The following is a 22,919-nucleotide window of genomic DNA, read 5'->3' as shown; positions in this document are numbered from 1 at the left end:
TGTCACTATAAAATCCCACAATTCAGCTCCTGTCAATTGTTTTCATGCAAGAATATTGCCCAGGATTGCTAGATCTTCCACACACACACACAACCAAATATGGGCCAAATCTGGTACAAAAGTCATCAGTTTGCAACTTGTGGCTCAAAATAAGGTAAAGTCAATAGAGAAGAAGAAAGAAAACAAACTCAACGGATATTATGAAGGAAGAATTGTGATAGTTATCAATCGGGTGAGGGCAGAAGAGGGGTAAAAATGGATGACTTCCAGATCTCCAGTCTGGTCACTGGGTGGATGGTTTGTCATTCACTAAGCCATGAAACACAGGTAGATGAGGTTTAAGGGACATTCAGATAGCTAGTCAGCAGAAGGAATATAAGACTGGGAAAACAGAAGCCATCTTACATGCCTCAGTTCTTTCCCCACCACCACTCCCATCACTACATCTTTAGCTCAGCTGCACCAGTGATACCTGGGCAAGTGATCAAACAAGCAAAATCAGAGTCACATCTGGAAGTAAGCAGACTGAGAAAAGCTGGGTAGATATACCCATCAAACAGAACCATACATAGTGAGCTAACAGTGAGGCTGAGTGGTATTATCTGAAGATGCCAGGATGGGGACAGTGCTGGTGACCTAGGTTTTCAACCAAAGTGGCCAATCATTGCAGGCTGTGAGATTGGGGCAGCTGAGCCTGTTGCGGACCTCAAAGTGTTAGGAAAATAAAGTAACAGGGAATCCAGGAAATACTCTCTCCACTTAAGAGGAAGCTAGATTTCAAAGATTGAGACTATGACCTCACCCATTACACACCATCCCTGGTTGCAGGAATCTGAAAGCCTTAACCTATCTTTATCCCAAACACATACTGGTCACAAGACTTCCTTGATAAATTCTGCCATTTAGGACAATATGGATGTACCTTGAAGGCATATGGTAAGTAAAATAAGCCAGACAAATACTGTATAATCCCACCTACCCATGGAATCTAAAAAAAACAAAATCACAGAAACAGAGCAGATCGGTGATTGCTACAGACAGGAGTGGGGGTGGTGGAAATGGGTGATGGTGGTCAAGGGTAAAAACTTGCAGTTACATGATGAATACATTCTGGAGAATTACAGGCTGGGGAAAAAAAGTTAAAAAGCTAAATGGGTAAGTGGGAGAGCCAAAGAGGTTTCTTAAAAGGAGGCCTCTTTCACCTGCAGCACAGAAGCACTCACAGTTGAGTGGCAGACTTAATGAGTTGAATTCCAGAAAAGCCTAAACACTCCAAGTGGTACTGTTACGCTAAGCTCAGGAGCCTGACTGGAAAAACCTGGAACCCTAACGTATGGTATTAAGACATCTGGATGGAAGCTCCCAAGAATACTGGCTCTGCAGACTTCCACGAACCAAATCATGTTCACACAAGTGGCCTATCACTCCCTAGCAAGAGCGAGCACCTCCCCAATGCAGAACTCTCTTAAACAGGGCCATTCTTGGGGTACCTGGGTGGCTCAGTGGTTAAAGCCTCTGCCTTTGGCTTGGGTCATGATCCCAGGGTCCTGGGATCGAGCCCCACATCAGCTCTCTACTCAGCAGGGAGCCTGCTTGCCTTCCTGTCTCTGCCTACTTGCAAGCTGTCAAAATCTTTTTAAAAAGCGGGGGGGCGGGCATTCTCACAAAACATGTCCTCTTCTTCCCACAAAGCTGCCTCCACCTCATTTCTTTTCTGCCAGGCCAAAAAGCAGGGTTAAATCCCAGCAGGATCCAGCTGGTAATGCACTGGGCCTGATAAGGGAGTAAAGAAATTGTCCCTCAAAGAACTGTAAGAACTAGCTAGCAGGTATTGGTAGAAGACAGGGGAATACCCCTGGACTTGGATTTTAAAAGTGACTAATCAAGAGGACCAGAACATAAAATTGTAAGAAGTCACTGGCTTGGAAGCATGTTTTCGGTACTCGTAATTTAACACCTTGGCCAGGAGCCCAGGGAACTGGGGTAAAATAGCTGCAGGGGTGCCTTTCAGAAACCTGGAAAAAAATGATGGCGAACACTCAGGAATGTGAAGATGCTGCCATTGCCCTAGCAAAGGAATCAAAAGGTGCAAAGAGAATATGCCAGAATGGGTCCGTTATGTGAGACCCAGAGGACATTCCCATTCACCAAAGCCATCAGGTAGAAGGGTTCCAATGTCACCAAGTTCAACGAACTTTCTGCAGGCCAGGATGGAGCATGGTAACAGCCACGAAGATCACAGGGCTACTAAATAGTAGAAGTCAGCGGGGCAGCACTTTAACAAAGGTCCAGGGACAATTACAGGCACATGCTTTACTGTGCTTCGCTTTATTGCACTTCGCAGATGCCGCATTCTTTTACAAACTGAAGGTTTGTGGAAACCCCGCAACGACCAAATGTACTGGCACCATTTTCCCAAAAGCATTTGCTCACTTTGTGTCTGTGTCACATTTGTAAATCTTGCACGATTTCATTATTATATGTTATGATAATCTATGGTAAGTAATTACCACTTGCTGAAAGCTCAGATGGTTAGCACTGTTTAGCTATATTTTTTAACTCAGTTATGACTTTTTAAAGACATAACACTATTACACACTTAGTAGATTACAGTACAGTGTAACTTTTGTATGTGCTAGAAAACCAGAAAATTCACCTGACGTGCTTTATCAAGGTATCTGTTTTGACTACAGTGGTCTGGAACCTAACCTACCTATCTCCAAGGCATGCCTGTAACAGACAACTTCTAGCATAGATAACTCAGTCCTAAGTGAACTTTTATTTTAATCCTATCTTTAGATTCATCATCAAAATGATCTTGACAGTTTACACCTATCTCTGCTCCAGCATCAGGCTTAACTTCAATACAAGTTTTTTACATACATTCCTAGCTCTAGAGAATTTGGGGATGATAATCAGACATTAATTGGGAGAAAAGAAATGCAAATGGGAGTAGGTGGCACAAAGAGCAGAATGAAAAGAGGAAGATTTCTAAAACTGGTAGGCTTTAATAAGGAAGTTCCACCCGTTTCCATTTACTTCTTACAGGTTTTTATCTTACCTTCCAAACCAAACCAAGTTCCTGAAAATGTATTTTACTTCTTGGGATGGAAGTTAACCTGTCCTGTTTTTCCCTTTCCCATCAGATACAACTCCCTAAGGACCCAAAAAATATATATACACATTCAAATACAAAGAAAACATGCATTCAATTGTTTTACATTTTCATAACATTTTAACATTTAATAGAAACTATATACAATAATTTTTATTATATTTTACATAAGATAGCCACTACAGAAATTTACATAGGTTAGAAGCAAGATGGATGATTAAAGAGGGCCCAGTCCTGTGGGCTATTCTCAGAGATGATAGGTCAGAGTTCAGTGGAGGAAGGAGGGGTTCAGATTACCAATCAGGTAAGAGGTGAAGAAAGGCTAAAACACAGGCCATTAGATAGAGATAATCAGACACTGGGTTCCATTAATAACCCAAAGGTACACACATCTCCTACCTAAACACCTATGCGTATTTGTGCCTGGACCTGGGAATTCCCATTACAAAGATGTCTCTCCCTTAGGCACAATCCCAAATACTCTCAGTCCCAGCAGCTCTGACAGGAATCACCTATCTCTCTCTTCCCTGCGCAGACTGGGAAGACACTCTTGGTCCCCCCGCAACAAATCTGGTTTATGTTTGACTACAGCACTCAATAACCCAGAGGAAAAATGCCATAGTCGGAGGTGTCCTTCAGTGAGAGACAGTCATAAATACTTGTTTAAAAGAATGGAAAATTCAAATCCACCAAAGTCAGATAAATGGTTTCCAAAACAAATCATCAACTGATAGAAGAGGGTTCTGGCTTCCCATTTGTAGTAGCCACTCCGCTCTGAGGCAGTGGTGCAGAGGCTTTCTCAGAATTTCGAGACCCCTGTGATCTGCACCCATCTCCAGCCATCTGCATCTGGCCCTGTTAAAAGGAAGTCACTTTGGTTACAAATCCATTCATTATGGTCTGAAACATGAATGTGACTTATCAAGATCATGACAGCAGAAATATAGTAACTGAGAGGTTGCTCTTCCCCATACTGTACTCTCTGATCCTTGGAGTCAGCGACCATGACAGGTAGCATTCCTGAGGCCCTCCCAATGGGAGGGAGAGCTATGGGTTGTTTCTTCCAATGAAACAGCCATTCTCTGCTGAGGTTCCAGAACAGCCAGGAGATCACAGGAAGACAGTCCTTTGGGCCTCTGCTTGAAACAAACAGCTATAGTACAACTGCTAGTCTTCAGTCAGGGCCACCGGTACCCCACCCAAGGCTCAAAGAAAGAAGCTGAATCACATGACTTGTCCTTATGCTACCATGAAAATAATTCCAGTGCTGAACTCTCCCTTTAAAAAGAACCACTTGGGGCACCTGGGTGGCTCAGTGGGTTAAAGCCTCCACCTTTGCTCAGGTCATGATCCCAGGGTCCTGGGATCGAGCCCCGCATCGGGCTCTCTGCTCAGTGGGGAGCCTGCTTCCTCCTCTCTCCCTGCCTGCCTCTCTGCCTACTTATGATCTCTGTCTGTCAAATAAATAAATAAAATCTTAAAAAAAAAAAAAAAAGAACCACTTATGATTTATGTAGATTCCTTGTCTTAACCTCTTCTAGTTAACTAAAGAAACACGCATTCTGCTCTCTGAAATTCTGGGACTAGTGGTGTTCTCTTTAAGGGCCCATTTATAGAACTGCCATCTGGGGCCCCTATACAGTCTACTTGTGATGACAACCCCACACTGGGAGTACATGCTAGCCACAGCCAGCAGGGAGACCTGTGCCTGGATGGGGTTGTCCTTCACTTGCCAGAATATCCACCGGGCCTTCGGCAATTTCTTTGACTGAATGATCTTCAAGGGTTAGTGAAGGATCAAAAAGTAAGGGTGAAGGAGGGCACTGCATACCATCACCCACAACATCCAAGTCCTAGGAAAAGAAAAGAGAAAAAGCCTATCAGTAAAACCAAGGGAACCAGTAAGCTGAAGCTGGCATATTTTTCAATAAACCTCAAAGCAATTTTCCCGTATTTCTCTCACCCCCTTGCCTACCTTTAACCAAAAAAAGATTTTTCCCAGAATGTCCAACAAATGGGATAAGATCCGAAAGCACTAAAAACTTTTGCTTGCTGCTGAGTATAAAGCACAGACCACTGTACTAGCTTAAAAAAAAAAAAAAAAAAAAAAAAAAGGTATTTTCAAATAGAAAAATTCAGACACAAAAGTGTAGAATAGTAGCTACCAAGGGCTGGAGGGAGAGAGGAAGCAGGAGTTATATATAGTTCAATGGGCACAGAGTCTTGAAGCTGATAGAAAAATTCTAGAGATGCACAATGGTGACAGCTGCTCGATACTGTGAACGTACATAACACCATGAATTGTACACGTAAAAATGGTTAACAGTAAATTTCACGTTATAAACATTTTACCAAAAAATTTTATTTTAAAAAAGTGTATTCCTTCTAAGACTAACTGTAGTCACCATCTAAGTTCACCAGTGGTGAACCTAATATGGACAATCAGCATAATCACAAACTAGAATAAAATACTGCTTTCAAAGATTGGACAATATGCAAGGTGGCTGGCTGATTGACTCTGTTGGTAGAGCATGCAACTCCTGATCTCAGGGTTCTAAGTTCAAGCCCCATGATGAGCACAGAGCTTACTTAAAAAAAAAAAAAAGGCTGGACAATATGAGATTGCTTGATTAATGCCCTAACAGTCACAGTGAGCTAAGTACTATTTGGATGAAGTCCCTATCCCCTCCCAGAAATCCCTAATTCTTAAACAAAACATACTTCAATTGCTCTTTTAAGAGGGGGGAGGGGGGAGGCACCTGGGTGGCTCAGTTGGTTAAGCATTTGCCCTCTGCGCAGGTCACAATCTTGAGATCCTGATGTCCTGGGAAGGAGCCCCATGTCAGGCTCCCTGCTCCGTGGGGAGTCTGCTTCTGTCTGCCCCTCCCCCCCACATTCCTGCTCTCCCCTCTCTCTCCTCTGCCTCTCTCAAATAAATAAAAGCTTTTTTAAAAATGGGGAAAAATAAAAAAAGGAAGAAAATCATATTCCATAATCTATGTTCTTCCAATTGAAGGAGCCATTCCCACTGGGATGCTGAATGGCTACCAGACCACAGAAACACAGTACTCTTGGCTCCTGTTTGAAACCAACAGCTACAGCAAACCACTGGTCTTGATTCAGGGCCAAAAGCATCACAAAGCCACAATGTGTCAAACTAACTTTCATGCTACCAAGAGTCTACTGCAAAACTCCCTTCCCAAAAGTGATTTACAAAGGGCTTCTACTCCCCTATGCCCAATCCACTTTAAAGAGGCTGTTTCCAGTAATCTAGCTTTACAACAGACTTAGATCTATGCTTTTAAATTAAGTCTAAGCAAGTGAAACCCTTTCTTTGGTGTGCTAATTACCAAATTAAGTATCACACTTCACTACAATTAAGGTAAAGAATATTAATTTTAAAATGTATAAGACTTAAGCCTGCTCAATTTAAGCAGAAATTCAGAAAAGGGTATGGTCAGCTACCTAAGATCTATTTCAGATGTGTTAGAAACTATTTATTTATTTTTCCATTCAGTCATCCATTTATGAGAGTGCTGAGTAGGGGGGAGGGGCAGACGGAGAGACCCTTCAAGAAGACTCTCACAACCCATGAGATCATGACCTGAGCCAAAACCAAGAGTCCCACACTAAACTCACAGAGCCAGCCAGGTGCCCCTAGAAACTTCTGTACTACCCACAGAAACCAGTATTCTTATGTGGTTAAGCCTGTAAAATGTTCTCTTCAATTCTTTTACTTGCACAATTATTATACATATAATTAACTTGGCATTTTAAAGAACCAATTTAGGGACACCTGAGTGGCCTGGGATGGAGCCCCCAGTTGGCCTCCTTGCTCAGCAGGGTGCCTGCTGCTCCCCCTGCCTGTGTGCACTCTTGCACTCTCTCTCTGGCAAATGAAAAAATAAATGAATAAATGAAAATAAAAGAACCCACGAGGCATGAAGTTTCCAAGTCTCAAGATGACAATGGTATGGAAATGTTTTGTAAAGAAAATAGATATTCAAAAGGCTTTTCTCACATGTTCATTTTGTCTGTTACAAGAATTAAAATTGGGGAGGGGCGCCTGGGTGACTCAGTGGGTTGAAGCCTCTGCCTTCGACTCAGGTCATGATCTCAGGGTCCTGGGATCAAGCCCCATATTGGGCTCTCTTCTTAGAGGCAAGCCTGCTTCCTCCTCTCTCTCTGCCTGCCTCTCTGCCTACTTGTGATCTGTCAAATAAACAGGAAAAAATCTTAAAAAAGAAAAAAATTAAAATTGGGGAAAGGAACCTCAAACAAGAAGAGTGGATCAGCAGAAATGCCTATCACAACAGGAATATTTAGAAACAGAAGTCCATCAGGACATAAAAACAGAATCCACATTTTGTTCTGATCTCAAAAATCACACACAAAAAGTAAGAGGATTATGGTATTAGGTTATTGCCAAACTTCCTTGGATCAAAGCACAGTAAACAGGCAAGTATAATATCCAGAAGGAAAGACTGAATTTTAACCTGTATTATTATCTAATACCTGGTCCTCCCATAAGTAAAATTACCAGAAGTTATTAGCAAGTTCTAGAAATGACATCTAAGGCAGAATGTAGGTTACAAACTAAGATTGCTTGGCTAAATTCATACAATTAAGAAATCATTTTTTCCCTCAGGAAAATTGTATATTAATAAATATATGCAGTACAGGAGGACAAAATTTCTAAAACTGGATTTTGTTTCAACATTTTCCAGAGAATTTTTACCTCCAAAGATTAAGACTAAAACTATACTTATAATGACCAATATGATTTATCAAAATAAAGTACAAATGATTATCATTTTTTAAAAGATTTTATTTATTTATTTGACAGAGAGAGAGAGATCACAAGTAGGCAGAGAGGCAGGCAGAGGGAGAGGGGGAAGCAGGCTCTCCGCTGAGCAGGGAGCCGGATGCAGGGCTCAATCCCAGGACCCTGAGATCATGACCTGAGTCGAAGGCAGAAGCTTAACCCACTGAGCCACCCAGGTGCCCCAAATGATTATCATTTTAAACCTCTAACATCACAGGTCCATCTTAAAAACCCACTGGAATCTGAAAAGTAAGGTTACTTCTCACATTCTTTTGGGGAAAAAAAAAATCCGAATATGAATAAACAGATTTGACGATGTTTTTAAATATTTTTAAAGATGTTATTTATCTGAGAGACAGAGAGAGAGAGAGAGCGCATGTGTATGCACACACACACACAAGCAGGAGGAGCAGCAGAGAGAGAAGGAAAGCCAAAGAGACTCCCAGTTGAGCGCAGAACCCTGAAGTGAGGCTGGATCCCAGGACAGAGATCATAACCTGAGCCGAAACCAAGCGTCAGACCCTTAACTGACTGAACCACTAGGCGCCCCTAAATATTTTTAAAATTAAGATCCCTTAAATGTCAGTTTCATATACATATAATCACAAATCTTATAATCTCTAAGATTTGGTGTAAAAATTCTCTGAAGAGCAATACTAATATGGCAAGAACAGGTGAAAGGGGAAAAGCAAAAAGGTCAAAACAGAAATGGCTCTAAAAAATTATCAGATGACGGGTGTCTGGGTGGCTCAGTGGGTTAAAGCCTCTGCCTTCGGCTCAGGTCATGATCTCAGGGTCCTGGGATCGAGCCCCGCATGGGGCTCTCTGCTCAGCGGTGAGCCTGCTTCCCTTTTTCTCTCTCTGCCTGCCTCTCTGCCTGCTTGTGATCTCTGTCAAATAAATAAAATATTAAAAAAAAAATTATCAGATGAAATAAAAGCTACTATCCTATCTTCATGAAATACATGTGCTAGTTTCTATATATTTACATTATTATCTGAAAGGAATGTAGTGATACAGTGCTTAATTTTCAGACCTTTTAAATTTGCTCATGTTACTAAGTTTAAAAAAAAAAAAAAAAAGATAGTGCCTCTGCACTTTCTTCACATTTAAAATGAAGGGAAGTGGACAAAACTGTCCTTATCAACAAAGGGCTATTTGGTCGTTTACGCTCTTCAACATAATCTCACTGGAAAAACTTGGGAAGTACTGAAGTATATAAAGGTCCCTTACTAATTTTCGTATTCTATGAAATCTGTGTTAAAGAAATTTTTTAAAAAAGCAATTATAATCAGGATTATAATAAAAATGACAACTTTATTATAAATGAAATAATGAAAAAAAGTTTAATAAGCCTATAGATCATATGTAACCAAAAGGGAGAAAGGGAATCATGAAAAAAAAATTAGACCCAGTTTCTTCTTAGTATCACTTTTCTTTTTCAGATAGTACCCTGTCCTTTTATATCCTTTTAAATAAGCAATACCCTTGAAGCCACCCAAACTTTGCTTCTACCATTAGTAAATAATCTTGCAAACTATATTAAATTTTCCATTTATATTTGTTACATTAAACACGTCATGGTTATATACAAAACTTTATTATGAAATTCAGACTTATCTTCAGAACAAATAATGAAGACCTTTATCCAGAACACTACATATTAACTAAAGTGCTAAGACAAAGATGCTATATCAACTGATCCCTGAGTCTGGCAGTAAGATAGCACTAACTATGGGAACAAATAAAATCAGAGATGGGCTAATGGGTTAGGACCAACTGAGGAACAAGCTTAAAAAAGTAGTGTACACACTCAGAAGGCTGTAAATACTTAAAAAGAGATCACTGTTGTTCTAGTCCGTTCACAACAGAATCTACAATAACACATCAAAAATAAAAGCCAGCAGCCAGAGCTAGGTTTAGAGTCATTTCCTCGGGGGCGTATTAACCTGAAAATGAAACTTTACTACAGAGCAAACACACAGCTTAAAACCGTCAAGAGTAGATATGAGAATTCATATGTACTATTAAGATTCTAATGAATCACTCACCTTGTGGATGGGTACCAAGTTTCCTGGCTATACTAAATCCAAAACAATCTTGACTTTCCAGCTTCCCATAGTTGACAATTTAATTCCTTATCATTCCCTCAGATAAAGAAAAACTCCTGCCAACTTAACGGTCCCTAAATTAATATGCTAACATACAAACACAAGCATACATGTAGCATTTCAAAAACTTTATCAAGTCTCCTGGCCACAAAAGACGAACCTAGTCTCACCAATAATAAATAAGGCCTTGCCTCAAGGGCCAACGCGAGCAGAGCTTCTCTAACTTACATCACTGAACTCCAGAGGTAAACTCTCAGTGGGCTGAAGCTCAGCAGCACTCAAGTACAGATCCATGGGGCCGGCTTCCAGATCGTCTGGCACAGACAGTACCTGCTCGGGCTTATACATCTGAGGAGGCAACTGGAAATGCAGTGGGCAGCAGGGATCCTCAGAGAGGCTTACAGGAACTGGTTTGTTGCAGGGTACCTCTTCAGACCCCTGGCAGCATTTGAAGAGAACCTGATTCGTGTCCTGACAAATATCTGTAGAAAAATGGTCAAGGGAAATAAAATGGATCTACTAGAGGCACAAAATACAAGTGTTGTCTGCCATGTAAAATTCAAGGTCTGCACTACAGAAGACAACTGGTAACATGTGAAACAGAATCAAAGACAGTTAGCAATTTTTTCAAAGTTCTTCTCAAAGTGTCATTCACTAGCATCCAATTCCAGCTCTACCGGTAATTTAAATCTAGTCCCCAAATTACACTTCTGGATCCCAGTCATTTAAACTAGAGACACTTATCTTGTCCTCACTTGGGAGAGTCAAACACAAAACATTTGACAACACTGCTAAGCAAACCTCAGTAACAATCCTAGGAATCTCTATCTATTCCTACAAAACATTCTATGGCAAAGGCAAATAGCTTGCAGAAACGCTACCAAGGCCTCCCAAGAATCAATAGGTATGGTGTTTCTGCTCTGTTAAGCACACTAGCAAAAAAAAATTGCAAAAACTTCTTGAATCTTGTTTCCAAATGTTTACATATGTTTAAAGCAGCAGGGAACTGGGGAAAATAGAAGCCCTAGTAATAGACAAAAAATAAAAGTAAGTTTCCATGCTCCCTTGCTTTTTGGGGGGATAGGGATGCTAGTGCAGGGGAGAATTCTGCCATGGTTCCAAAGAGAAAGGAAAGAAGATAATTTTGCTTATGAGGACCCATGGAAAGCAAGTACCCCAGGAACACTCCAGGAGGACTAACAACTTCTACAGAAAAGGGCAAGTTTCCGAGTTGGCAAAGCAGCTCTGTAGGATGAATCAAAATTAAACTGATTAGATAAACAGTAAAATTTAGTTCAAGTTACTCTCTGAAATGTTTTATTCAAGTGATAACTATTTCTTGAAATCTTAACTACATGGTTTCCCCCTAGATTTACAGACAACTGTTATTTCAAATGTGGGCTTATTTTTAAACGAGAAGCCACAATTTTCTATGAACTAATTGTACCCAGGATTATAGAATTATGGGTAAATTTTCCTCCCAAATTTTAAGGTAATATCTAAAAATTAAGAAGTCTAGCATCTATTTTATTTTTAAACCAAATAAAACTTCTTGAATAAAGCCATTTGTTTCAATCAATTCTTAGAAACTGCTAAACTCTTAAGATAGGGTTTCACAACCGTAATTCTACTGACATCACTGGCTGGCCTGTGCATTGTAGGATGCTTAGCAGCATTCCTGGCCTCTACCCACTAGATGTCAGTAGCACTCTCATCCCTAAATTGTAAAAAGAAAAACTGTCTCCACACATCACCAAATGGGGATAAAATGGTCCCCAGTTGAGAACCACTTCTCTAAAGGAATAGTAAACAGTACAAAGTAAACAATACTTATCAAATGAAAATGAACAATCAAATGAACAAATACACGAATCTAACAGGAACAACCAGATTTGCATTCTCTATGTGCTTAAGAAAACCTAGTCTCCAATGTGCTTAAAAAGTCCAATCGTATTAAATGATTAACATTTAAAATCAATCCATTATATTAAATGTTTTAATCAGAACCTTTTTCATAGAATTCAAAGAACTTTCACAAGTCTCTTATTTAATACAATATCCTGGAAAAACCATCCCCCATCCTCCTCCACCCTCTTTCCTTTCCAATGGGGACAAGAGAGACAAAGAGAAGGGAATGGTTGACCTACAACTAGAGTCTGGGTCCTTCACTTTCAGTCCAGTGCTGTCTCCATTAGACCAGTGTAAAGAGTTAACAGGTCACCAATGGCAGTCGCATCTTTCTCTGGGATAAGGACTTAAGGAAGGGTAAGTGACTTAAGCAACTATGGAGTAGAAAGGAAAAAAGCATAAAACAAAAGAAATCATACTTCCCTTCTCCTTTCAAACACATTTCATTTTCAACTTTGCTTTTTAAAATATTAATAACCTAATAAACCATTTGAGTTTAATATTTTAAGTCTAAAATATTCAATATCTGTAAACTGAGTTTTTCTGATTTATAAAGTAATTCACGCTCACTGAAGAAAACCTGGAAAGTACAAGGCAGAGGAATAAAAGGCATTCGTAACCCCACCAACAAAAAGCAGTCAATTTCTGTTAATTCCCCTCCCAGTGTTTGATTATATGTAATTTCATATCCTATTTTTGTCACAATCATTTTCCTAGGTCATTCATAAATTTTGTTAAATCTAATGCTTATTGCCTAAACATATTCCATATAATGTTACATCATAATTTTCTTCTCTATACCCCATTTCTGGAAATTTAAAGGCTGTCTCCAGTTGAAGGAATTTTATGTAAAAATATCGGTCTACATTATATCCTTAAGATAAATTCCAAGGTAACATTATATCAAGCAATATGAATACCAGGAGCGCCTGGGTGGCTCAGTGGGTTAAAGCCTCTGCCTTTGGCTCAGGTCATGATTCCAGGGTCCTGGGATCAAGCCCCACGTCGGGCTCTCTGCTCAGTGGGGAGCCTGCTTCCTCCTCTCTCTCTGCCTACTTGTGATCTCTGTCTGTCAAATAAATAAATAAAATCTTAAAAAAAAAAAATATGAATACTGCCAAGCTCCTCTCTAAAAAGCTTGTACTACTTAATCTTCCCACTGGCAGTATTTAGAAGGACTCATGCACCACAACCTCACCTCAACTTCAACTTGAAATTCACTCATTCATTAAATATATATATACAAATATCAAATTCACAGATTAAAAATTTTATTTCCTGTTTCACTTATGTACAGTGACAATAAACTTTTCAACATTGAGCCATCCTTTGCCCAACTGTTTTGAGCATTTATCTTTAGTTTTTAATTACCTTGCGCCAAGTAATTTGTGTATTAAGGACAATAATCCTTTATCAAGTATTAAAATAATTAATAAACTGGTAAAATATTCAAATAAACAGAACAGAAAACAATTTTTTCCTCTCAGATGACCAAGAGAAGATTTTTTCTTTTCCTATTAAAAAAGATAAACTTCATTTCCAAATATTTTATATCTCTTGCCAGGCAAATGAAATCCAGCAAGATTTAAGCCTTTTAGATAATAAAGATCGTCATACTTAACAAGTGCTTTTACTGTGAAATTAACTTTCTTGATATCCATAATAAGGATGCACTTTCACAATCCAATAAACTCAGAAAGTCTTACAAACTGACAGTAAATGTGGTCTCATAGCAGCATCAAGAGATGCTATGATGTTTCAAAGGCAAACTAACTGGGAGGGTGGGGAGTGGAATCATTCTATTTTTGGAAATAGTAAGTTTTCAATTTGAATGAAGTCTAAAATATACAAATTAGGGCCCTGACCATACAAAAGGATACTTCTTAAATAAAGGTCACAGTTCAGAACCGACTGTTTTCTGGTGGAAAACCTGTATTAATTGTGTGTGTGTGTGTGTGTGTGTGTGTGTGTGTGAGAGATAACTGGATTTAACACTATTCTATTTCCAGTGAAAAAGTTCTAGCACGGATCTCTGTATTTTAGAATCCCAATACTAATCTACTATAAATAAATATTAGCCCACTGCTATCTCCAATGACTCAGATATTTCTTTCTAATGAATTGACCATTACATTTCCAAAGTTCTGAAATGGCCAACAGACCATAGAAAGACATTTCTTTAGGCTCCTGTTTGAAACCAACAGCTTCAGCAAACTGCTGGCCTTGATTCAGGGCCAAAGGAAAACAAAGACCTTCAATTAAGCAAACTATCAGAGATTCCCACCAGCCTTTAGCTAGCAAATTGAACTGAATAAAAAAGATACGGGTAAGGCAATGTCTGGTCATTGGAAGAGACTGATTGGAACAACGAACATCATCCACAAAGGCCAAGCACCTCTGACTGGAACGAGTCGTGTGAGCCTACAATGGAGAAAACAGATACATCAAACAAACCAACCATCAATAGAAAACACAGGAGCATCTGGGTGGCTCAGTTTGCATCCAGCTCTTTGTTTCGGCTCTGGTCACGATTTCATGAGTTGAGAGATTGAGCCCATGCCAGGCTTCCTGCTCAAAGGGGAGTCTGCTTAAAGATTCTCTCCCTCTGCCCCCACCCCACTCACATGCACTCTCTCTCTGTCTGTCTCTATAAATCTTACAGAAAGAAAGAAAGGAAGGAAGGAAGGAAGGAAGGAAGGAGGGAGGGAGGGACGGACGGAGGGAAAATACAACGAATTATCTATGAGAATAGATACTTGTAACATATAAGAAAGGTACATCCTTAAAAGCTAAAAAACTCAACACATGACAACCTCAAGATCAGCAGTCTCTGGACTCAAGTGCTCTTTTCAATTTACCCCACATCCAATTAAGTCAGATTTCAGAGCCAAGACTGTACAGTATTTTGACTATTACTCTTAGTAAACAAAGCAAATATATATACCCCTTAGAGGTATAAACACAAATTACCTGTTGGGCAGCACCATCTGTGGCCAGCATTCTGCGTTCCTTCAGCTGCCTGTGTAATAAGGCTTCCACTCCGTAACGCTGGCGATACCGCCGAAGACACTTCAGACGCTTTAAGTTCTCTCGTTCTTTGGCCAAAAGTCCCTCTGGGCCAGTCAGGAGACTACTACCTGATGAGTCACAACAGTCAAGATGTTATGTGCCGAGCAACCAATAAAGGATGACTACTCCAAATTAACAAGAAATAAACAGGGTAAATTCTGGCCATAAGATAGCTATTTTCAAAAGCAAATTCTCCTTCACTCCAGGTACCAAGACAGATAAATCTAACTATTACCAAATTCACATTGTGAACCCACAAATAGCTGGTTGGGACCAGCATAAAAAACTTGCCTAGAGCTTCATGTTCCACTTTACGATTATGTAAATAACGTCTCTTCTTCTCTTTGAGCAGATGTTGAAGTCGTTTAAACTGATCGATGTACAAAGACTGCAAACGAATTAGCTTCTCACGCATTATCAGAGCAACTTCTTCTGCTGTGTAGACACCAGCATGTCTGGAATAAAACAGAATTCAGCAAAGAATAAGAAAACACAATATTAAACCCAAGCTTAAAAGGAGAAAAGGGTAGAGAGGAAACTTAAGTTTATTATTTAACAGTAAGGCACCACTGAGACCATCACCTTATTAAATATGAATGTTTTCATACACAGCATTCGAGTTATTATAAAACAAATAATAGGGGCGCCTGGGTGGCTCAGTGGGTTAAAGCCTCTGCCTTCAGCTCAGGTCATGATCCCAGGTCCTCAGGCTGAGCCCCGCATCGGGCTCTCTGCTCAGCCAGAAGCCTGCTTCCCTCTCTCTGCCTGCCTCTCTGCCTACTGTGATCTCTGTCTGTCAAATGAATAAATAAAATCTTAAAAAAAAAAAAAATAATAATAATAATGAAAATTCCTGAGATACTAATGTATGATCTCACAATATGAGGAACGGGAGTGGTTTCGTTATTTTTCCCAGTTATCTGCAGTTAAGAAATGAAGATTTCAAACATGAAAATTTTTTATTAATCTACAATCTTATTCAATTTCATAATTCGTAATTTAGTCACTTAGCAGTCAGGATAGCTTAAAAGTATTCAATTTAATAATATTACTATCTTAATACAGTTTAATTGAAATACAAAAAATAGTAATTTCAATTTCTAATTTAAAATATATTCCTATATTGGAATTTACATGAACCCTCAAAACACTGGTCCACAGTGGCTATTCACTGTCCCCAGCTCATTTTCTTGACAAATTTCTCAAAAATATAGCACCCTGGGGTGGCCCCTAATTGCCAAAGATCTAGATCCACATCAACTTTACTAAGCTTGGCCACCAATTATAAACATAAGAAGTTATTCAAGTGATTATGATTAGGTCACATAAGCAACTAAGTTAAAGAAGCAATTTAACTAGACTTTTCAGATTCTGACTTAAGTCTAAATGAAAAGATTAACTGCAAATTTAAAAGATTTTTGGTTCCATTAGCCTTGTATGATCATTAAATAACCGGGAAGAGGACATTAGATATATACTTGACTTCCTATTTTCATATTTTAACTGAGTAAAAATTACATCCTTTATTTAAAACCATACATACAAATATGTACTCAAACTAATTTGAAATACAAATATTACACCTTCTTTAAAAATTAGCTGTTAAGCCATTAAAACACACAGAATAAACAGAATTATTAACTTCAGGACCGAAAGCAAGTAATCTCTCCCCAAAACCTTTCTCGAATATAAATGGAAGCCAATACTACCTGTGCATTAAGTACAATTACAAAGTAGTCTGAAGTAAAATACCAAAATTAAGAACCAAAACATTATGAATAAAAACTAGCCAATTATACAAATGACAAAATCTAAGACTACCAAAAAGTTGTGAAAAGGTTTTAAAAATATCTGAAGTCTAAATAAGATAACTAATTTGCATCTTCAGGAAAACAGGTTTGTTGCATTAGTATGTTTGCAAACCTAAACTATTGAGGACTTAACCTAATGTTAATTTTGTTAAAATGAAATTAACTTCATTGTACCCTGCCAGAAGAGAATTTAACCAATAGTCTAGGACTAGAATTTATAAATGGAAAGTCACTATAATTAGAATTTACTACAAATCACTGGGGGGAGTGGGTCATTTATTTAAAGATGGATGTTTCAGGGGCGCCTGGGTGGCTCAGTGGGTTAAAGCCTCTGCCTTCGGCTCAGGTCATGATCCCAGGGCCCTGGGATCGAGCCCCACATCAGGCTCTCTGCTCAGCAGGGAGCCTGCTTCCCTTCCTCTCTCTGCCTGCCTCTCTGCCTACCTGTGATCTCTATCTGTCAAATAAATAAAATCTTAAAAAAAAAAAAAGATGGATGTTTCAGACATTCACAGCTAGTTACTAAAATTATGTACCAACTTCCTTTACTCGGATATTCACAAATTTAAGTCAGGGTTTTATTACTTGAATTCATCTTCAAAAAAGAGGGAGCCATCTTATATTCTATTAAATAATGTCTCTTGGGGTGCCTGGGTGGCTCAGTGGGTTAAAGCCTCTGCCTTCAGCTCAGGTCATGATCCCAGGGTTCTGGGATCAAGCCCCAAATTGTGCTCTCTGCTCAGCAGGGAGCCTGCTTCCTCCTCTCTCTCTGCCTGCCTCTATGCCTACTTGTCACCTCTGTCAAATAAATAAATAAATAAATAAATAAATATAAATAAATAAATAAATAAATCTTTTAAAAAAGGAAAGATTTAACAATTAGTCTTAAGCTAAAACTTCACCAGTGCAGGATGTTGTTGTAAATGAAGTCCTCAGGCTCCTTTTTACAAAGCAATTAAGTAAATGGTTACTTTGAGGAAAATCACATAGACATACCTAAAGGTGAGGAAGAAACTATACCAATATTAATTCTAGTCAGGATAAAATCTCTAACAACATCATCATAAACAACAGAAAAGCAGCCTTCTGAAAAACCAAGTGAAGAGGACGTCTGCTGGGCACGTGAGTGGCTCAGTGGGTTAAGCCTCTGCCTCAGGCTCAGGTCAAGATCTCAGGGTCATGCATCAGGCTCTCTGCTCAGCAGGGAGCCTGCTTCCCCCTCTCTCTCTCTGCCTGCCTCTCTGCCTACTTGTGATCTGTCAAATAAACAATTTTTTTTTAAAGATATATGCTGTTGTTAATGATTCAAAAAATGGTCCTAGTAACAATAAAACACTGTCACCAGAGAGGAAATTAAAAGAATTTCATTAAATAAAAAGACTTATATTAAATTTAAGACATCAGTACGTAACCTTATTAACAAATTTAGTATTAAAAGACATTTAACAACTCTACTGACATCCCTAAAAATGCAAGTATTTTAGGAGGCCAAAGTTCTTTTTGGATCATCTCATAGTGGAATTAAGAGAAACCTTATATTTAGTTGCCTACTTCATTTTCCCCTTTGAATATTCCTTTTAGGAGAAATCGACATCAAGTACCTAGTCCTTTTAACACTTATACATCTCATAAAATTAAGTGGTATTTTTAAGTTACACTAGCATAAATATGTCCCCTAGAGACTGATCCACTCTAAATTACTACTGACAAAATCAAGATTTTGGACCTTCGAAGCGGAGTTATTTACCACACCAAAGGACAGTCATTTTGTGACTATAGAGAGCATAAACCTCTTCAAAGCAGCAAGTCTGGAATTTCCAGAAGCACAACTGGGTGGGTGGGTGTGGGGGGTGTTTGGTATAAAGTTACTGCTGTGAGAGAATCCTGCCAGGTAATGAATACTCCACACTTCTTTCTTTTCAAACTACTTAGATGAGACTTTCCAAACAAGTACTTCCTAAAGAGCTGACTAAATTGACATTACTCAAGAAAAATAGATGAAATTAATTCTACTTTGAAAATGTAAACCTAAATGACTTTTCATGACGAGACTAGAAATTCATTATCCCTTGTACTATTTACTTCTATGCAAACTGTCAACGGAAGTGTTGAGAGTACACAGAAAGAATAAAGAAAACAAAAAAAGACAAAATTAAACTAAACCCAAACCATGAGACAGAAATATGAGATTGTGAGTGGCAATGTTTTTTTCCTACAACTCCTTAGGTGATCATGGGCTAAGTAAAGAGTAGAACCTTAGTTAAGATATAATTAGCCTGATTACTCACTTCTGGGATCCTAAATCAGTTTCTCTTTCTTAGGCATGAAACGAAAGGAAACTCCTGAACATCTTCTTATTTTTCTACTAGGGAAAAAAAACTCATAAAATGTAAATTTGCAAAAAAAAAAAAAAAAAGTAGTTATTCAAATACAGTAACACTACTGTTCCTGAGGTTTAAGCCAGGAATCCATTTAAATCAATTTCCTCTTCTCTAACTGATCGAACCATTTCTCAACCGACCTCCTGTTATGTCCAAGAAATTTCCTATTTTCTCCCCTATATATTTTCATGTGTAGAATTTGATATCCAAAATTTTTCCAAATTCCCGACTTCCAAAAAAGAATAAAATCTTGCTCTGCAGCAAGACAGTGATGAACCAGGACACTTAAAAATACAGAAGCTATTACTGTTCACAAATAGCTAAACTCTCTTCACACCTCCTAGGTTCTTTATCTATTAAAAGCATGCATTATTGTAGTCCACATTCTAACTACAAAAGAAATTTTGAAGTCTTATGTGGAGTTACAACTTACTTTAGGGGATCTTCTTGATCACTGTCTATGCTATCAGCTTCACTGTCAGGGTCACCTCTCCATGTCTGATCCACAGTAATGGGTTCCTGCTCCCCATCACTCCAGCTGTCTTCATCTGAGGCAAGGAAGGGAGAGCAGCCATTAAGACTTCCCACCTCTGTAACTCCACCACACAGAACTAGATTACTTAACCCATCAACCCAAACATTAACATTTAAGAGAAACAAACAAACAAAAACCCCCAACAACTTAATACAAAGGCACCTGCAAATAAAACTGGCTTGAAAAAAATATAACCCAAGTAAGGTTACTTAAAACATAAATAAGGTAACCGTGCCCTCAAAAGGACAGAGAGGGTCAACTCAAAATTATTCTTGCTTCCTGAAATTACCTTGCCTAACAAAGACAAGCATAAAAACGGCAATGAAGGAAAGAGTCATAAACTCAAAGACAGTAAATCCAAGCACACACTACCTCAAACCGAAAAGAACCGGTGAACACAGCAATCCTGGAATTCTCACCAAATCGTCAATGAATTACAATTTTATTCTATTATCATGTGTATGTTCAAGGCACTGTGCTAAACCAAAATAAGTTCTTTAACTTACTTTTTCCTTTTTCATTCTAGGAGAAAAGATTCTTACCCAGAATTCGACTAGCTTCACTGCGGCTACTTTCTGGAGTTTGAGACCCCAGCTCTGTCTTAGCGTAAGAGCTTAGCTGGCACAAGAGTGTTTCACCCACAGGCCCTGGATTGGTCTTCTTCATTTGAGCATGAAGTGCCAGGGCATTCCTACGGGCATGTTCAGCGCAGAAAGACACGCTAAGGAGACAAAATATTAACATTTTATACTCAGGTCCGTTCTTGAAAGAGTTCAACCATTTTCACAGTCACTAGTCTTTACATCATTTTTAGGCAATTAAAATAACTACTACCTTCATTTATAAGTTAAAAAGGCCAGGAAGGCAGAGTAATTTAACTGGCCCAATGTCAACTCATTTGGTCTTACTAAGGGGACATGCAGGTAGCATAATAATCTGGCACTTCATTCATCAAACTAAACATCCCAACTATAAAAATGCTGACATCACCTTAGAACAAATCAAAGAGATCCACTTGCATCTCTCAAAAATTGTTTCTGGTAACTCTACATTTTACTTCAGCATCTATCCACTGAAGGTAGTAAGATATGAGGCACAATTTTAAATCCAAAATATACATGCAGAATTAACTAGCCAAGTTATGTTTCTGCATGAATACTTTTGCTTCAATGATGAAAGCTATGAAGCCATTCCCAGAAGAATGCACATATACACAACTTAACAAGGTTCAGGGATGACCCAAAGGGCCAGGGACCCCAGGGTTAAGAATAATCTAGAATATCCCCTTATTTTATAGACAAGGGAAAAGGTCTAAAGAAATTAAGTGAGTGCCCCAACTGGAAGTGGCCTCTTTGCAGTGTTCAACGGTTTGGGTGTTTTTTTTTTTTTTCCTTCTCCTCAAGGATATATCCATAACCCCAATTTTACAAAAACTCCAGCTATTCACAAGGCCACAATATCCACCTCCCCCTCTCGTTTTAAAACTTAAAAACGATATAGATTATCTATACATATATACCCATCTTTCTTCTCAGGCTTTGGTGCAGCACTGGGACATCTTTTTCCATTCTTCGTTGATATATAACTACACTGCTTGAAGGGTGCATTCTTGTCTTCAAGGATATGCTTAATGCAAAACTCCTGCCCCTCCAAGCGAGGTTGCGAGCATGGGCGATGAGTGAATGAACAAGACAGGGGTTCCTGGGACCTGGGCACTGGGGTGATCCTCCCCCGATTGGTCGGCAAGACGTGGATCCGAATCCTGTTCATACCAAAACCTGCAGGGTCACACAGATCAAAAAGCCCTTACCCTTCCCGAAAATTCCTGCTCCACGACATCCGGGCCGAACCCGGGTAGTTTCCAAAAGACTGGCAGAAGTCACACTCCGTAACTGCCCTCCTCCCACGTCTCCCCAGGCCACCAGTCCATTTGTCTCCCTTCAATTTCTCCCCCATGCCCGCCGCCACCCGAACCACCAGCACGTCCTAAGTATCTCGGGCTCGCACGGCCGCCGCACGAGCCGGGAGCGCCAGCCCCACGGGGCGGCAGCAACGCCGCAGCGCCGCGCCGGGCCTCCGCCTTCCTGCACGCCGCCTTTGTCCCGGCCCGCCTCAGAGCTCACGGCTGGGCCCTGCCCGTCCTCGGCCGCCCGTGCAAGCGCCATTTTGTCCTCCGGCTCCGGGCACCAGAGAATCTGGCTTCTGGAAGCCTACAGAAGGAAAGCAACCTCGACGCTGACTGGGACGAAGTAGCAGCTCGAAGACGGAAGGAGGGGAGAAGCAGCAGCCTAACTACGGTAGCGAGACTAAGCACCGCCGCCATCTTACCTCTGCCGCCGCGCCGCACCGCGCCGCTAGCTCTCTGGGCGCGCCACCCGCGTCTAACTCTACCCCGCTCCTTTCCAAGCTCCCAAGCCCTGATTGGCTACTGTGCCCACGGCTGTGTGTCACCATTGGCCGAGGCCGGCTACCTATCACGGCCGGGGGGCGGGGCGCTGAGAAAAAGCGCGGCTGGGGTGGCTAAGACAATCTGTCCATCAGTCAGCAACTCCGCCCCGGGGAGAATGAGGTTGACCGTACGCTGGCTGGTGGAGTCGCTCACGCGGCAGGGCTGTGCTTCCAGTTCGCGGTATGGCTGGTTTTCAGGTTGCTTTTGACCGCTGTGTAGACCTAGGCTGCTATTACCTCACCACCCTGACACAGCGAGTAAAAAAATCACACATGCAGAGGCCAAAAATCGCTGTACAGTTGACTCTTACTGTTTATACAGGAAAAGGCTGTAGTTTTCTTTTGTGAGCAGTTCATTTATTGAAACATTGAGTATTTACGGAGCCTGGGGAATTTATAAACACTTGATTTTTCAGAGCAACCCTGAAATAAGGGGGCTATTATCTCCAGTTTTACAGATAAGATAACCGAGGAACAGAATGGACCTATATCTAGTTATGGGAGAAGGAGGTGAATGTTGTGAACCCAGCCCTCATTCTTTATCCCTCCTCTAATACAGTATAGACCATGACCAAGAATAAGGAAATACGAGTTCCGGTTTAGGCCCAGTTTCTCTAAAATCCTCTACAATTTCATGCTAAATAAGGCAGGTATATAGAAATGGCAAACATGGGTGCCTGGGTAGCTCAGTGGGTTAAGCCTCTGCCTTCAGCTCA

General features: G+C 40.0%; 1 protein-coding gene and 3 non-coding genes across 8 annotated transcripts; all 4 read right to left on the bottom strand.

Moving 5' to 3' along the window:
• Positions 1-3,212: 3,212 nt before the first annotated feature.
• KANSL2 (KAT8 regulatory NSL complex subunit 2) lies at positions 3,213-22,148 on the bottom strand. 5 transcript variants are annotated; one of them, XM_032876915.1, is made up of 10 exons: positions 22,084-22,148; positions 21,275-21,533; positions 20,298-20,476; positions 19,654-19,768; positions 15,320-15,483; positions 14,930-15,096; positions 14,284-14,380; positions 10,280-10,533; positions 4,818-4,968; positions 3,213-3,970 (listed from the first exon to the last, which is right to left on the bottom strand). In XM_032876915.1, exons 2-10 carry the CDS (start codon positions 21,523-21,525, stop codon positions 3,915-3,917), a joined length of 1,434 nt encoding a protein of 477 aa, XP_032732806.1. In that variant the 5' UTR covers positions 21,526-21,533; positions 22,084-22,148; the 3' UTR covers positions 3,213-3,914. The 5 variants fall into 5 exon arrangements, with proteins under 5 accessions (XP_032732806.1, XP_032732803.1, XP_032732807.1 ...); XM_032876912.1 differs by having other exon boundaries at positions 4,849-4,968; XM_032876916.1 differs by having other exon boundaries at positions 4,849-4,968; positions 10,382-10,533.
• LOC116879084 lies at positions 4,168-4,303 on the bottom strand. The gene has a single exon (XR_004384958.1). It is a non-coding gene; the product is annotated as a small nucleolar RNA SNORA2/SNORA34 family (small nucleolar RNA).
• Positions 6,112-6,244, bottom strand: LOC116879083. Its single transcript, XR_004384957.1, has one exon. It is a non-coding gene; the product is annotated as a small nucleolar RNA SNORA2/SNORA34 family (small nucleolar RNA).
• Positions 14,061-14,197, bottom strand: LOC116879082. The gene has a single exon (XR_004384956.1). It is a non-coding gene; the product is annotated as a small nucleolar RNA SNORA2/SNORA34 family (small nucleolar RNA).
• Positions 22,149-22,919: the final 771 nt, after the last annotated feature.

The sequence above is a fragment of the Lontra canadensis genome, unplaced genomic scaffold (assembly GCF_010015895.1).
Source record: "Lontra canadensis isolate GAN:19392208 unplaced genomic scaffold, GSC_riverotter_1.0 scaffold59, whole genome shotgun sequence".
NCBI classification, from domain to species: Eukaryota; Metazoa; Chordata; class Mammalia; order Carnivora; family Mustelidae; genus Lontra; species Lontra canadensis.
The sequence above is the reverse complement of the archived record's forward strand: the minus strand, read 5'-3'. Positions and strand labels throughout refer to the sequence as shown.

Coding starts and splice junctions, on each gene's coding strand:
- KANSL2 (XM_032876912.1), bottom strand. CDS start 21,525: ATGAACAGGATTCGGATCCACGTCTTGCCGACCAATCGGGGGAGGATC. Junction 14,381..14,929: donor CAGATGGTGCTGCCCAACAG/GTAATTTGTGTT, acceptor TCTCCATTGTAG/GCTCACACGACTCGTTCCAG. Junction 3,971..4,848: donor AAGGCCCGGTGGATATTCTG/GCAAGTGAAGGA, acceptor TCCTTTTAACAG/GGCCAGATGCAGATGGCTGG.